Raw genomic sequence first — 15180 nt, 5'->3', positions numbered from 1 at the left:
AGCCTGGCTTACGTCTGCTTTGGGATTCTACCCAATAGTAAGGACTGCAGCAATGGAAAACGAAGAACATAGTACAGTTTTGTACCTACCATAAATGTAGATGTTCGAGGATTCCATTGCTGCAGTCCAATTTACCCTCCTTCCCCTCTGTGTTTAGGGGTGGTTGTGTAGGTGAGTTTACCTGCTTATATTTTTGTATATATTGTTCATGTTTTGGTGCAGGTATTTTGGGCCTTGTCTTTTTAGGGTCTTCTGACATCTGGGGCAAGAAAAGACTGAGGATATGACGCCGGTCATGCGCATTAGTACCCTGACGTACTGACGTCAGTCTAATGCGCCCTGACCAACGTCAGCCTTATACTCTGGTATTCGGGCCGACTGGATGCGGACTATACCCAATAGTAAGGACTGCAGCAATGGAATCCTCGAACATCTACATTTATGGTAGGTACAAAACTGTACTTTTTGCACTTCCACCCATTTTGCCCACACTTCCTTAATTAATGAACTGGGGACATTCTTCCTTACCTCCTCCTCACCTGATGGCAGATCCTCAGCCACTATCTGTTGTTGCTCCCTCTGAGGCTTCTGCAGCTCTTCCATGCTGAGCCCTTCTTATGCTGTTCAGTTAACTCCTCCACATCATCATTGACCTCCAGGCCCATGGACTGCTCTAGAGTCACAATTTCCTCCACAATACTTGTAGGTCTAGGCTGAGTCTCAAAGCCATCAAGGTCCCTCTGAGTTGCAGCTTTTGGACACAATTTCTTCCAGACAGAGTTCAGGGTCCTGTGAGAGACTTCCCACAGGTCTTATCAATAAGATTTAGGCAGTGGAGGATATCAAAATGTTTTTCCAGAATTTTCTCAAGATCAGCTCTGTAGCTGAGTTCACTTCAAAGCACCTCTGGAAAAAGTGCCTTTGTGTACAGTTTTTTTAAATTAAAGATTACCTGCTGCTCCATGGGCTGGATCAGAGGAGTTGTGTTGGGGAACAAGAACCTCACAGTGATGAAGTTAAACTCCTTCAACAATTTGTCATCCAAGCCTGGAGGATGAGCAGGAGCATTATCCAAAACAACCACAGCCTTCAGAGGCAAATCTTTCTCCAGTAAATATTTTTTCACAGATGGGCCAAACACTTTGTTCATCCAGTCAGTGAAGTAATACCTGGTGACCCAAGCTTTGCTATTTGTCCTCCACATCACATTTAATTTGCTTTTTTATCACATTATTTTTCTTGAGTGGGTTTTCACTGTGGTAGACTAGCAGAGGCTTAAGTTTTAAATCCCCATTTGCATTCCCACACAGCAATAGAGTTAACATGTTCATTGGCATGTGCCCCGGTAATGCCTTCTCCTCTTGAGTGATATCGGTCTAGTTGGGCATATTTTTACAGAGCAAACCTGTCTCATCACAATTGAACACTTGTTGAGGAGGAAAACCTCAGCCTCTACATACTACTTAGATTCCTGAACAAATTAATCGGCAGCTTCTTTGTTGACAATGGCTGCCTCTCCATGTCGCACCACACTGTGTATGCCACTTCTCTTTTTAAAGTTTTCAAACCACCCATGAGTGGCTTTAAACACTTTACTACTCTCAGCACTCATTCCAGGCTTGTTTTTCAGCAGATCAGCATGCAGCACTTTTTTTCTTTTTCACAAATCATGGCCTGTGAAATACTATCACCAGCTAACTGTTTTTCATTTACCCAAATCAACAACAATTTGTCCACTTCCTCTAGTGTCTGTGATATTTTTTTGGACAAAGCTTTCACTCCTTTGGCAATATCAGCTGCTTTGATGCCCTCTTTATTTTTCATGCTGGTGGAGATGGTTGTTCTTGGCATTCGGTACTGTATAATGGGATCAGACACACTGATACCACTCTCATATTTCTCTCTCTTTTTTCAGCTCTATCGTGGTTCTAACTAATTTTCTTTTCTGTTAGCTGTTATCACTAGGCTAGGACTTTGGATGCTTCAACAGTGGAACCTGCGGATGTCTCTACCTTGGATGGGTCCGGAGCCACTGTGCAGGCACTGGCTTATGAGGCTGTGTTCAGGCTTACTGACTTGCATATTAAAACGATGCCATCTTCTTCTTCAAGGCCTAAAACTTGAACCATGCCTAGGAAACTGACACGCAGACCGCATGGTCAGGCCTCTATGCCTAAAAAACAAATGATAAGAATGGCAAAAGACCTTATAACTTTAATCAGGGAAAGCCAACCTTCCCCCTCTGAGACCTAGGACTGAATTTCTTTATGATACATCTGACCAGGATTCTGAAATTTCTGTCTCCTCTGAGGACAAGGATTTACCCTTATCTACCTATGAGGATTCTGATGCAGAGGACTCTATTCCCTCTGCTTCTCCCCCATAGGATTTTTCTTTTGATGAAACCTTGCATACTCTTAGGGAGCATTTTCACTGGGAAAGCCAGGATTACTCTGATTCTAAAAAGAGGCTTAGAGATTTCTTACTCCTGCCCCAGCACAGGCTTTTAGCTATCCCTCCTGTGCTGGACATTGTTGACTATGTCTTTTCGGAATCTAGTTTGGCCCCTGATTCTTTACCTCCTGCTCCCAGAAAACCTGATCGATATTACAGGGTTCCTGACTCTCACAAGTTCCTTCTTAAAAATCCTACTGCGGATCCTGAGACCTTTTCACAGGGACCCAAGGGTGGGTGTTAAGGCTACTACTGCCAAAAATCCTACCCCCTCTGACAGAGATTCCAGGGCCCTGGATAGATGGGGTAAGAAGTTATGCACCTATTTAACCTTGGCCATCAGGGCCTTAAACTGCCAGTTTCATATTTTAAAGTATCAGCAGCATATCATTGGATTGCTTAAACAGAAAATGATGTTGATCCCTGATTGTGCTGAAAATAAGGATTTACAGGATTTAATGCATTCTGCTGAACAGGTTGGAAAACATACTTTGCAATGTGGTTTTGATTCACTAGAGGCATCTTGCAGGGCTGCTGTCACCGGGTTTGTACTTGGAAGGCATGCTTGGCTTAAGGAGCAATCTTTGCCAGATCATGTTAAAACTAAATTGCTGGATGCTCCCTTAAATCAGGACCACCTGTTTGGCAACAAAGCAGAAGAAGTTCTTAAAAAGATGGAGGAAAAAGCTAAATCTATGCACTGTTAAAGATTTCTTACAAGTGCAGCCTCCAAGATTTAGTAGGCATTGGCCCTCAAAAAATTGGTCATTTCATGCCTCTTCCAGGCCTTCCCAGTTCAAACCCAGAACCAGTAGAACACCCAGACTTCAGTACCAGGGTACGCACAGGACTAAGCAGTAGGGGGTTCCCACTTCCAAATCAGGGAGTAGTAAGACCCCCCCCCCTATGGTAAGCTGTCTTAATGACTTAACTTTAAAACTTCCAAGCACTTCTCAACTGACTGCTCATTTAGGGGGAAAGATTGCTCTGCAAGCAAAAATCTGTGAACTCATTACCCAGGACAAATGGGTTTTAAATATAGTGTCCCAAGGATACAGATTTCACTCCCACACGTTACCAACCCCAAACGGTTGGCCAGATCTACCCCCAAATCAGTGGGCAGAGGCTCAAAAGCAAGTACTCTCTCTCTTAAGATTAAAGGCTATTCAGACTGTACCAGAAGAGGAAAAGGGACAAGGTTTCTACTCAAGACTTTTCCTGGTACCCAGAAAAGACAACTCATGGCGTCCTATCCTGGAACTTTCTATCCTAAACACTTTTTTGGTGATTCCAGAATTCAAGATTCTAACTCTTCACCGGTTGCTTCCCATGATAAGCAAATATGCCTGGTTGGCAACACTGGATTTAAAGGAAGCCTACCTGCACATCCCAATCAGGGAAACTTGTACAAAATACCTATGCTTCAAAGCAGGCTGCATGCACTATCAGTTATCTGCACTGCCCTTTGGCTTATCCACTGCACAGGGTATTCACAAAGTGCCTAGCTCCCGTCATTGCATTTTGCAGGCAAAGAAATATTCAAATATACCCATACCTGGACGATTGTCTAATTCATGCAGAAAGCCAGAACATACTTCTGGATCATCTGGCATTTGTACAAAAGGTGTTAACTTGTCTGGGGTACACCATAAACGAAAATAAATCACATCTGGTACCCTGTCAACAAATTATTTTCTGGGAGCAAGCTTAAACACAACTTCCCAGATGACTTTCCTCACACCAGAGAAACAAATTCATTGACAACTTACTTCAAACTAGTGGCCACAAAAATCCTGCTATCTGCAAGGCAAATACTGCAAGCCTTGAGGTTCATGGCCTCGTGCATTCTACTAATTCCACATGCAAGACTTCATATGAGGAAACTACAATGGTATCTAAAAAGCCTATGATGTCAACATTCTCATGATCTGGAAGCAATTTTTGTTCCTGTCATACCTTCCCTACGGTTAGAATTCCTTTGGTGGGTAGAGGCCTGCCACCAAAACAGGGGACTACCATTCACTCTACCCCCTGCCACCCAAACCCTAACAACAGATGCATCAGACTATGCATAGGGGGCTCACCTGGCAGGGAAGTGCATTCAGGGCAAATGGAACCCAAGTCAAATGCACCAGCATATCAATCAAAAAGAAATGTTAGCCGTACAGAATGCTCTGACAGCCTTCAAGGACCACATTCTTCCAGGACAATTATTGGTAAAGACGGACAACATCACTGTTATGTGTTACATAAACAAGCAGGGGGGAACCCACTCATACCCTCTCTGCAGGCTAGCCATGACTCTGTGGAACACAGCCTTGAGCTACCAAGTGCACCTACAGGCTCAGTTCCTGCCAGGAAAGCTAAATACACTGGCAGACGACATAAGCAGAAGTCTCTTGGACCCAAACGAGTGGAAACTGGAACCAAAGACTTTCAGCATGTTGATCAACAAATGGGGGAGCCCAGATGTAGACCTATTTTCCTCCCCCCAGAACTACCAATTGGACAAATTCTGCACAAGGACTCCCCACAAACAAGCTTGGAAAGTGGATGCTCTGTCTACTAAAGATCAAACAGGACAAACCAAGGATGATACTGATTGCATCAGACTGGCCACGCCAACACTGGTGGTACCCCCTCTTGCACAGTGTGTCACAGCTAGCCCCATGGCACCTGCCTCAGACCCCTACCCTGCTGTCACAGCAGGAGAGCCAGATTCTGCACCCCCAGCTTCAAACCCTGAACCTGGCAGCCTGGCTAATTACCTAATCTCTCCATTGCCATCCCTCAGTAAACAAGTATTGGATGTCATTTTGGAGGCAAGGAGGCCTAGTACTAGAAAATCTTATGCTGAAAAATGGAAAAGATTCTGTGCCTGGAACAAAACTCAAGGGATGGCCACAGCAGCGCCCAATTTACCTCCAATTCTTCAATACTTAACTGAGATGCTTCACAAAGGCCTTTCCTTTTCCTCCATCAAAATTCACACCTCAGCCATTTCAGCCCATTACAACACAGAACCACCCCTCTTTTCTCACCCACTGCTCAAGCAGTTTCTCAGAGGAGCCAAAAATTTAAGACCACCCAGGAAAGCCCCAACCCCAGCCTGGGACCGTAACTTTATATTGGAAAAACTCACTCTTCCTCCTTTTGAGCCAGCTGCAACTGCAGAGTTAAAATTCCTTTCTTGGAAAACAGCTTTCCTTTTAGCAATCACTTCAGCAAGAAGGGTATCTAAATTACAGGCCCTTATGGCAGTAGAGCCCTTCATCATCTTTCATGCGGACAGGGTGTCCCTCGGGACCAATCCCTCTTTCATGAACAAGGTGGTATCCAGTGTAGCTCTTAATCAGTCCATTCATTTGTCAACCTTCTTTTCTAATGCACAGAACAAAGGGGAATGGATACTGCACTCCTTAGATGTGTACAGACAACTTAGATTTTACTTGGGCAGGGCTAAACCTCAAATTAAATCTGAACAACTGCTGGTGGCATTTGCTGCAGGGGCAGAGGGGAAAGCTATTTCAAAGCAAACCACTTCTAAATGGGTAGGCCTTTGCATTCATTTCTGCTATAAGCACCATGGAAAAACCTATCCCTCAGGGGATTAGACCCCATTCAACCAGGGCTGTATCTACCTCTACAGCCTTTCTCAGAGGTGTCCCTACCAGAGACATCCTAGAAGCTGCTACCTGGAGTTCTGTACATACTTTCACCAAGCATTACCATTTTCCAATTTTCTCTAAATCCAGAGCTGCCTTTGCCACTGCAGTCTTGCAAGGTCTTATAGTTGCTCCTAATGCTACCTAAATTCCTCCTCCCATCCTTCGCTTTGGGAATCAACCCAGATGTGATGACTGCAACAGTGAAACACGAAGAACATAGTACATTTGTGTAAACTTACCATAAATGTAGATGTTCCGAGTGTATTCACTGTTGCAGTCCTGGTTACCCTCCCTCCAGCCCCCTGGCTGTACCTCTACTCTCCTTTACTATGCTTAAAAGCTTTTTGGTGTATTTGCTTTTTTGTTGGAGGTATAACCTTGTATGTATATATATTTAATTGCTTCCATTAGGGGGCACCTGATATCTGGGGCAAGAAAAACTGATGTAATTGCGTCGGCTGCATGCTTTATACCCCTGACTACCTGATGTCACGGAAGATGAGACAGCAACCGACGCAGGACCCAAGACTTTGATAATCAGGTCGACTGAGGGCTACTGCAAGCAGATAACCCAAATGTTAAAAAAGGGGGATGTTGGGAGGGAAACCAGGACTGCAACAGTGAATACACTCGAACATCTACATTTATGGTAAGTGTACACAACTGTACTTTAGTTATAAAGTGAGGAATAATTGATTAAATAGCAAAGTGGCACCTAGAAACACTGGTCCAGCAGTGTTTTGTACAGAGTGTCTACATATAGGACTTATTTTTCAGATCTTACCTTATTTGTCTTCCTTTAGTAGTTGCTTCTCAGTTCCTCCCATCATGTCTTTACTGTCCCTGTTTGAATTTGAATTGTTTAGTTAGGTATCATTCTGTGTATAGCCGTTGCAGCCTGTCAGTTTGTACTCATGTCTTGCAGGGCTCGAGCAATTCGATTTCGGCAGGAGAACAATGAAGCAGTTGGTGGCTTTTTTACCCAGATAGGACCACTCTATGTGGTACACCATCTCTGGGGTAAGACCAGATTGTTTTCTGTTTTCGTTGCTATATGCATCTTTCTTTATATCATGTGTTGCCTTCTGATGTTCACAGAAATTGTTTTATAAAATTGACATAATAAAAATGTATGTTTGCCCAATTTGGTGCCTTCTGTGTGAAGTGAGCATGTTATCTTTGCAATTATGTGATTTTTATCAGGATGCTGTGTTTTCCTACCACCTTCAAAAACATGCAGTAGATTAATTGGTATTCTCCAAATTGCCCATAGGTATGTCTGTATTGTAGGAGTGAGTGAAAGTGTAGTTTCTGCAATTCAGCAGCACCCTTTTCAGAGCAAGTTTCAATACCTTGCACACATTAGATGCTGGGATAGGCTGTAATATCCTAGCAAATATATAAAGGATAAAAGGAGTTATCAAAAATTGGATGGATTGACAGATGGATGTATAATTGAAGGTGCAAATCCTGCTACAGACTGCACTGCACACAGCTGTTTTCTGTTGATACTGAGAATCATTAGGTCTCTGATTTGATTAATGGCCTGGGCGTTGGTGATTTGGTTGGGAATAATTAGAGTGGAGCAGCCAATGCCATTTCACCCATCTCACATTGAGGGCAGTAGTTCTATTACATTGGAAGAACACCATCTGGTGAAAAGCCAAAACGTGTACTCCATATGCCCAAGAATTAACTCATTCCTTCCAGTACAGTTCTTTTGAGTGTGTATCTTTAACTCCCAGTTGGTGTGGCTTGAGCTTTTAAAAAAATGAATTTATCACCTTATAGTTCTAACAAATACTCATTGACAGAGGTCAGATGTCAATAAAGTTGTGTTTGCCATCATGTATGCTTGAAGATAAAATATTCTAATACCTTGTATGTAGTATGTTTTTTGGAATTATTAATGCAAGTATGAACAACAGAGGCACAGTAGGAGGTAACTGCAGAAATGCCTGGAGGCGCAGTCAGCTGAAAGCTTGAGCTCACCCAAGGAATGCCTTAAACTTTAGCTAACCATTGTGTATTTGGAGAAGCTTGTACCTGACATGGGCTCAGCATTGTGGGCAATGTACCACACTTGCTGACCGATAAAAAGGCATGCTGTAGGAGTGATGCAAAACTCTTACAGATGACAGCCCAGTCTCTAGCTCCTGGTATCTTTTCATGCTAGGAGAAGATGGGAAACTAATTTTCTGAAATTACCTGGTTGTGGAGGGGCCAGAAAGACAAAATGAAAAAAAAGTTAAAAGCAGCATTTTTAATTCTCATTTCTGATAATCTGATAAGGAATTGCTCAGATTGCAGTTTAATGCCTTTAATAAGTTTTCTAGCAGAGAGGGCTAATGACCTGACTGTGATCTGGGGCCCTGCATTCAGGTAATGATCCTGGGTACTTGACAGACAGATGGAGAAATTGGTATGAGCAGTCATTGTCAGCTCACCCGTCCCAGTGGAAGGGAGGGGGCTGTGGCTGCTGTATTGGCACCTCTTAGTGAAGGCTGTATGGTAATTGCAGCAGAAACAGTAACTGCTGATTGATCTTTTATGCAATGTGTATCAATTTAACTGTGATTCCTTATGTGAAGTCACCCACCAAATATCCCAGCATTGTAGGCCCTGATTTAGCATGGGACCTGTTGATCACATTGGCAAGGGGTTAGATTGTAAAATACCTCAAACAGTCATATTTTACAGCCGCATTGCCCCCCTGACTCTCATCCATACTACTTGCTTCATTAAGCAGGACAGTGGAAATGAAGGGGCCTATTGGGATTTGCAGGACTAGGTCATCAGGTCGGGGGGGGGGCAAATAATATAACATTTAAAGAAATCTTTAATGTAGAAGGAAGGCTGCCACTTGGCTGAACTGTCATCAGCATGTTTTTTTGTGTGTGTTTGTTTTTCAGCTTTAAGTGTTCATCTGTTTTTTTTCTGGCATTATCAATATGTAGGTAATTGTTTTTTTGAGTTTGACTGTGGTCACGTAAGTATTAGCAGTTTCTCTTGATGCTGATGTCCTTCAAGGATGCATCTGCAATCCTTACAAATGGGTTGTCCTGGCCTCAGGCAGCCCTTGATCCCGGATTCCAAAGTCTGGGTCTGGCCTCGGCTGATGTCGCACTTCACCCGACGTCATAGCTGCAGTTCTGCGGGTATAAAGGCATCAGCCGACGCCATTTTCCTCAGTCTTTCTTGCCGTGTGGCTCAAGCAGAAGCTGTTCAAGTGCCGGTCGGTCAGAACCAGAGATTGCTACTACCGAAGAATTCTAAAAAGCTAAGTACCCCATTGGGGACTCTTTCTTGCCTCAGCCTATGTCAGAAAAAGTGAATAACTGTTTAACTGAAACAAATACCTCATAAAGATTTCCACTCTTACTGCCTACCTTGTTTAGGCCCAGACCACTAGCAGCTTGTCTAGCCTGTGCTTCCTTCAACCGGAGTTTGCTGAGGAGTTTTCGCTCCGCTTTTGCTTATATTATGCCGCCGGAGACTCGACTTCACATTTAGCTAAAAGCGTGAGGAAAAGGACCAACACTTTCGCGGTCAGCGGTTTTGGCTTCGGCGAAACGCAAACCAAGAAGCATCTCGGTTTCGCTGAAGCCGAAGTCAGGGTTCTTCCTTCGGGCGAAAGCATGCCTCCTTCTACCGAGGCCTCTTCCAGCATGGCTGAATCTGCTACTGAAATTCCAGCTCTTACAGTTTCTCAGGATTTATCAGATACTATCCCTTAGATGTATCTACTCCTGCACGTGCCAGGGCTAAAGCAGCTAAATCTTCAAAGGCCGTGCCTGCTAAAGCCCCTCTCACAGGCCTAGCTCCAGTACTCAAATGCTTAGTCTAGCAGAGGATCTCATTTCTTTGATCAGGGAACCCAGTCTCACCCTGACAGGGCCTCTCACCCACCTCCAGAGAAGAGGCTTAGAGCAGCCCCCTGAACCAGTTTCTTCAGATTATTCCTCTGATGATTCAGAACATACAAATCCTCCAGAGGGCCCTTATTCTCCATATGAGGACTCTGATGCAGAGGATTCTGCCTCCCCTCCTGAGGAATTTTCTTTTGGTGAAACCTTGCATGCTATGAGGGAACAATTTCAATGGCAGGGCCAGGATTTTTCCGACTCAGGAAAAGGCTTAGGACCTTTTACATTTACCACAGCATAGGCCTTTAGCTATTCCTCCAGTACTTACAGTTGTGGATGATGCATTTACTGATGCTTGTACTGCCCTGACTCACTGCCTCCAGCCCCTGCTAAGCCCGACAGATACTACAGGGTTCGGACACACATTATCATTTGTATAAGGCTCCTATTGCAGATCCAGAAACTATTTCACAGGGCCCAAAAGCTGTAACAGCTGCCTCTGCCAAAACCCCTCCCTCTGAAAGAGAATCTAGGGCATTGGAGATGGGGTAATAAAGTTTATACTTCTGCTACTCTTTAAGGCCTTAAACTGTCAATTCCACATGATTCAGTATCAGGAATTCCTGTTAGATCAGCTCACTAAAAACTGTCCTCACCTGAACCGTTAGACCCGTAAGTCCCTTCAGGATTTGGTGCATAACACTCAGCAGGTCAGTAATCATTCCTTAAAATCGGCTATGATGCACTGGAGGCTTCCTTTAGATCAGCTATGACTGGTACAGTGATCAGAAGGCATGCATGGTTAAAAGAGCAATCCTTACCAGACCATGTAAAGTCTAAGCTTCTAGATGCACCCATGGAAAAGCACAGTTTGTTTGGTTCCCTGCACAGCAAGTGTTGAAGAAGGTGGAAGAAAAAGCTAAATCTGTCCAGACAGTCAAGGATTTCTTACAGGTCCAGCCTCCGAGGTTTAGTAGGAACTGGCCTTCCAAGAATTGGTCCTTTCCAGACACCACCAGAGCACAGAGTAGAGGCAGAGGTCAGTCCAAAGGTGCCTACAGGGGACATCAGTGGCAGCCTAACAGCCAGAGAACTACTGCCACAGATCCAGCCACTACCACTTCTACAGGACAATCACAGTGACTTGGCTCTGAAACCGCCTACCAGGGAACAACTGGCGGCACCTTAGGTGGAAAATTAGCCTTATTTTCAGTAAATTGGCATTACATTACAGGAGACAAATGGATTTTACAGACAATAGACAAAGGCTACAGGTTTCACTTCCATACTCTTCCAAGGAAGAGAGGAATGCCAAACCTTCCTCCAAACCAAAGGGCAAACGGCTCTACAGCAAATAGACCACTTACTAAGGATGAGAGCTATAGAAAGGTACGGCTAGGTACGGCTATGGAACAAGGACAAGGATTTTATTCAAGGCTTTTCCTAGTACCAAGAAAGGAAAACCAGTGGAGACATATCCTCGACCTGTCCGCTCTAAACACATATCTCATTGTTCCAAAATTCAAAATGCTGACCCTACAGCAACTTTCTTGGCTGGTGACTCTGGATCTCAAGGAGGCATACCTGCACGTCCCCATACGACCAAATTGCAGAAGATACCTCAGAATTCTTGCAGGATCAGAGCATTATCAATTCTCAGCATTGCCTTTTGGCTTATCTACTGCGCCCAGAGTATTCACGAAATGCCTGGCATCAATAATTGCTCATTGCAGGCTTCAGGGAATTCAAATTTATCCATACCTGGACGACTGCCTGTTACAAGCGGACAGCAAAGACAAAATAACAAAAGATTTGGAAAAGGTTATTCACCTGCTGCAAGCCCTGGGATACACAGTCAACACAAAAAAGTCAAGGCTGATACCATCCCAAAGGATAACCTTCCTGGGTGCAGAACTGGACACATCAAACCAGATGGCATTCCTCACAGCAGAAAAAGAAGCAGCTACCACTCTATTTCATGGCATTAACAGAACCAGCTTACAGCAAGGAAAATCCTGCAAGCCCTGGGTTACATGGCATCCTGCATAATAATAATTCCACATGCCAGACTACATATGAGGAAGTTACAATGGTACCTGAGGAATTTATGGTCTCAGCACAAGCACAGCCTAGAGACCCAAATTCCAATAATTCCATGCCTGAAGCAAGAATTCCAGTGGTGGGCCCAGGCCTGTCAATTGAACAAAGGACTGCCCTTCCACAGGCCTCCACAGCCCCCAGACTATCACCACGGCGCCTTAGACCTCGGATGGGGGCACACATGGTGGACAAGTGTATACAAGGCTTATGGACTCAAGACCAGATGAACCTACACATAAATCAAAAGAGATGCTGGCAGTAAAACAGGCAATTCAGACATTCAGACCATTTCTTCAACAGGGTCATCTGCTGATAAGGACGGACAACACCACAGTTATGTGGTATATCAACAAACAGGGAGGCACACATTCATATCCTCTATGCGGATGGCAATGGACCTCTGGAATGTGGCCCTGAGCCACAACATTCAGCTCCAAGCCATTTTCGTGCCAGGAAAAGAAAATATACTAGCAGACATCTTAAGCAGAACCACCACGGATGCCCACGAATGGATGCTGCATCCAGACATCTTCAAAACCATCACAAGGAAATGGGGACTGCCAGAAATAGACCTGTTCACATCCCACACAACCACCAATTGAAAAATTCTGCACAAGGACATACCACCCACTTGCTTGGAAGGTGGACTCCTATCCTTCAATTGGGAAAACCTGACAGCATATGCATTCCCACCTCTTCCTTTGATGCACAAAGTGCTACTGAAGATCAAAGAAGATCACCCGAGGATCATCTTGATAGCTCCAGATTGGCTGAGGCAACATTGGTACCGCTACTGAGGAGTATGTCCCGGACACGCATGGCCTCTACCCCTAATACCTCTACTGCTAACACAGAACAACTTCAAAATCCTGCATCCAAACTTGAAAACACTGCAGCTAGCTGCTTGGAACATTGCATAAGGAAAAATAACCCAGATTTATCTCAAAGGGTTAGAGACATTATCTTGGAGGCTCGTAGACCCTCAACAAGGAAAACTTATTCAGCAAAATGGAAAGGATATCTCATTTGGAATGCAACCAAAGGATTAGATGCATCATTGGCAAACATAGCTAACATCCTGGAATATTTAGCAGAGCTTTTCCACAATGGTCTGTCTTACTCCTCCATTAAGATTCATGCATCAGCAATTTCAACAGAATACAACATGGATCCTCCAGTCTTTTCTCAACCTCTACTCAGACAGTTTCTCAGAGGAATTAAAAATGTAAAACCTCCAAGGAAACCACCATTGCCTACATGGGACTTGAACTTTGTGTTAGAAAAGTTAACACTCCCCCCTTTTGAACCAGCAGCAACAGCAGAATTACAGTACTTATCTTGGAAGACTGCATTCCTGCTTGCAATCACTTCAGCTAGAAGGGTTTCTGAATTACAGGCATTAATGGCAGTACAGCCCTTCCTTATCTTCCATCAGGATAGAGTGTCCATGAGAACTAATCCTACCTTTATGCCAAAAGTGGTCTCCAGGGTATGTTTAAACCAAGCAATACACCTACCAACATTCTTCCCCAACCCACAGAACAGGGGAAAGATCGCTGCATACCTTGGATGTACACAGACAATTGCGCTACTACCTGGACAGAACCAAGAACAATAGAAAAACTGACCAGCTTCTGGTAGCATATGCAACAGGAATGGAAGGAAAAGCAGTTTCAAAACAAACAATCTCAAAATGGATAGGAAATTGCATTAGATTTTGTTACTCTTTTCATGGAAAGACAACTCCAGAAAACATCAGACCTCATTCCACAAGGGCTACAGCCACTACTACAGCTTTCTTACGAGGAGTGGCTACCAAAGACATTTTAGAGGCTGCTACTTGGAGCTCTGTGCATACATTTGCCAAGCATTATAATCTGCCTTTATACTCCAGATCCAGCAGGTTTGCCACTGCTGTTTTGCAAGGATCTTAACTACACCATAAACTCTTAGTGCCTCCTCCCCAGTTTGGCTATGGTATTCTACCCATTTGTAAGGACTGCAGATGCATCCTTGAAGGACATAGTACAGTTTTGTACCTACCATAAATGTAGATGTCCGAGAGGTATGCATCTGCAGTCAGGATTACCCTCCCTCCTTCCCCTGTGGTACTCCTAGGGTATTTACCCATCTTGTAGCTAGCTTGGGGAATCTATTATGGTGTATTTGTTTGTATATATGTATATACATGTTTATTTCTATTTGCTCTCTATTGTTTGGAAACATTTGCATTTATCCAAATTTAGCCTTCCTAGAGGGCACCTGGCATCTGGGGCAAGAAACACTGAGGAAAGGCTGATGCCTTTATACCGAACTGCAGCTGAAGTGCGACAGCCAGACCCAGACTTAAGGGGCTGCCTGAGGCCAGGACAACCCATTTGTAAGGACTGCAGATGCATACCTCTCGGACATCTACATTTATGGTAGGTACAAAACTGTACTTTTTGCAGCATTTGCCACGTCAACCCTGATTCTGTGTTTCTGGATGCTCAGTATGACATTCCTGGCTTTTATGGTTCATTGTGTTCTCATATCTTTCGCTATGTACTGTTCACTATTGTGAGAGTATTCCAATGTTTTCTCAATGTATTCGTCTGCACTTATAGGGGTTAGTTTTTTTGCTTCCTGAGACTGCAGTTTACGTGACAGTGTCTTCAAGCAATACACACAGTTAATAGTTCGGGGAGGAAACACCATGGACTGTTTTTGTATTTTTTTGACAATCCCTCTAATATGTTCACTTACTTTGTAGAATTTTTAGCAAGTGTTAATGGCCTCCCAGTTAGAAAGTGAAGTGTTTGAAAAGTAGGAAGTAAATGGAGTAAAATAATGAAAGCTGATAATGAGTCAGTAAATCTGAAACTGTCTATAGTCTGGGTAAGTTTTCTGAAAGTCATTTTTAGAAATTCATGCCTTTTTAAAAGCTGGTCAGTTATTGTTTGCCATTACTGAGCATTGGATACAATATATGCATTGTTTCTGCCTGTTTAGGTAGAAGGGTGTGTTTAGCTCTGTTTTCATAATGTCTTTACCCCCAATTAGTATAGAACAAGAAAACACAGTCCCAACTGTAAAGAAGAGAAAGTGGCTAT

The 15180-nt window shown here is 43.7% G+C and overlaps 1 protein-coding gene across 1 annotated transcript in view; it reads left to right on the top strand.

The window, feature by feature from the left end:
• The window catches only part of NIPSNAP1 (nipsnap homolog 1), an 810051-nt gene that overhangs the window by 740446 nt on the left and 54425 nt on the right, over positions 1–15180 (top strand). The window contains exon 8 of the mRNA XM_044068455.1: positions 7048–7142. Coding sequence (XP_043924390.1) covers positions 7048–7142 — 95 coding nt within the window. The remainder of the gene's footprint in view (positions 1–7047; positions 7143–15180) is intronic.

The sequence above is a fragment of the Protopterus annectens genome, chromosome 4.part0 (assembly GCF_019279795.1).
Source record: "Protopterus annectens isolate FY-2018-M chromosome 4.part0, PAN1.0, whole genome shotgun sequence".
Taxonomy (NCBI): Eukaryota; Metazoa; Chordata; order Ceratodontiformes; family Protopteridae; genus Protopterus; species Protopterus annectens.
This window is presented reverse-complemented; position numbering and strand designations above follow the sequence as displayed.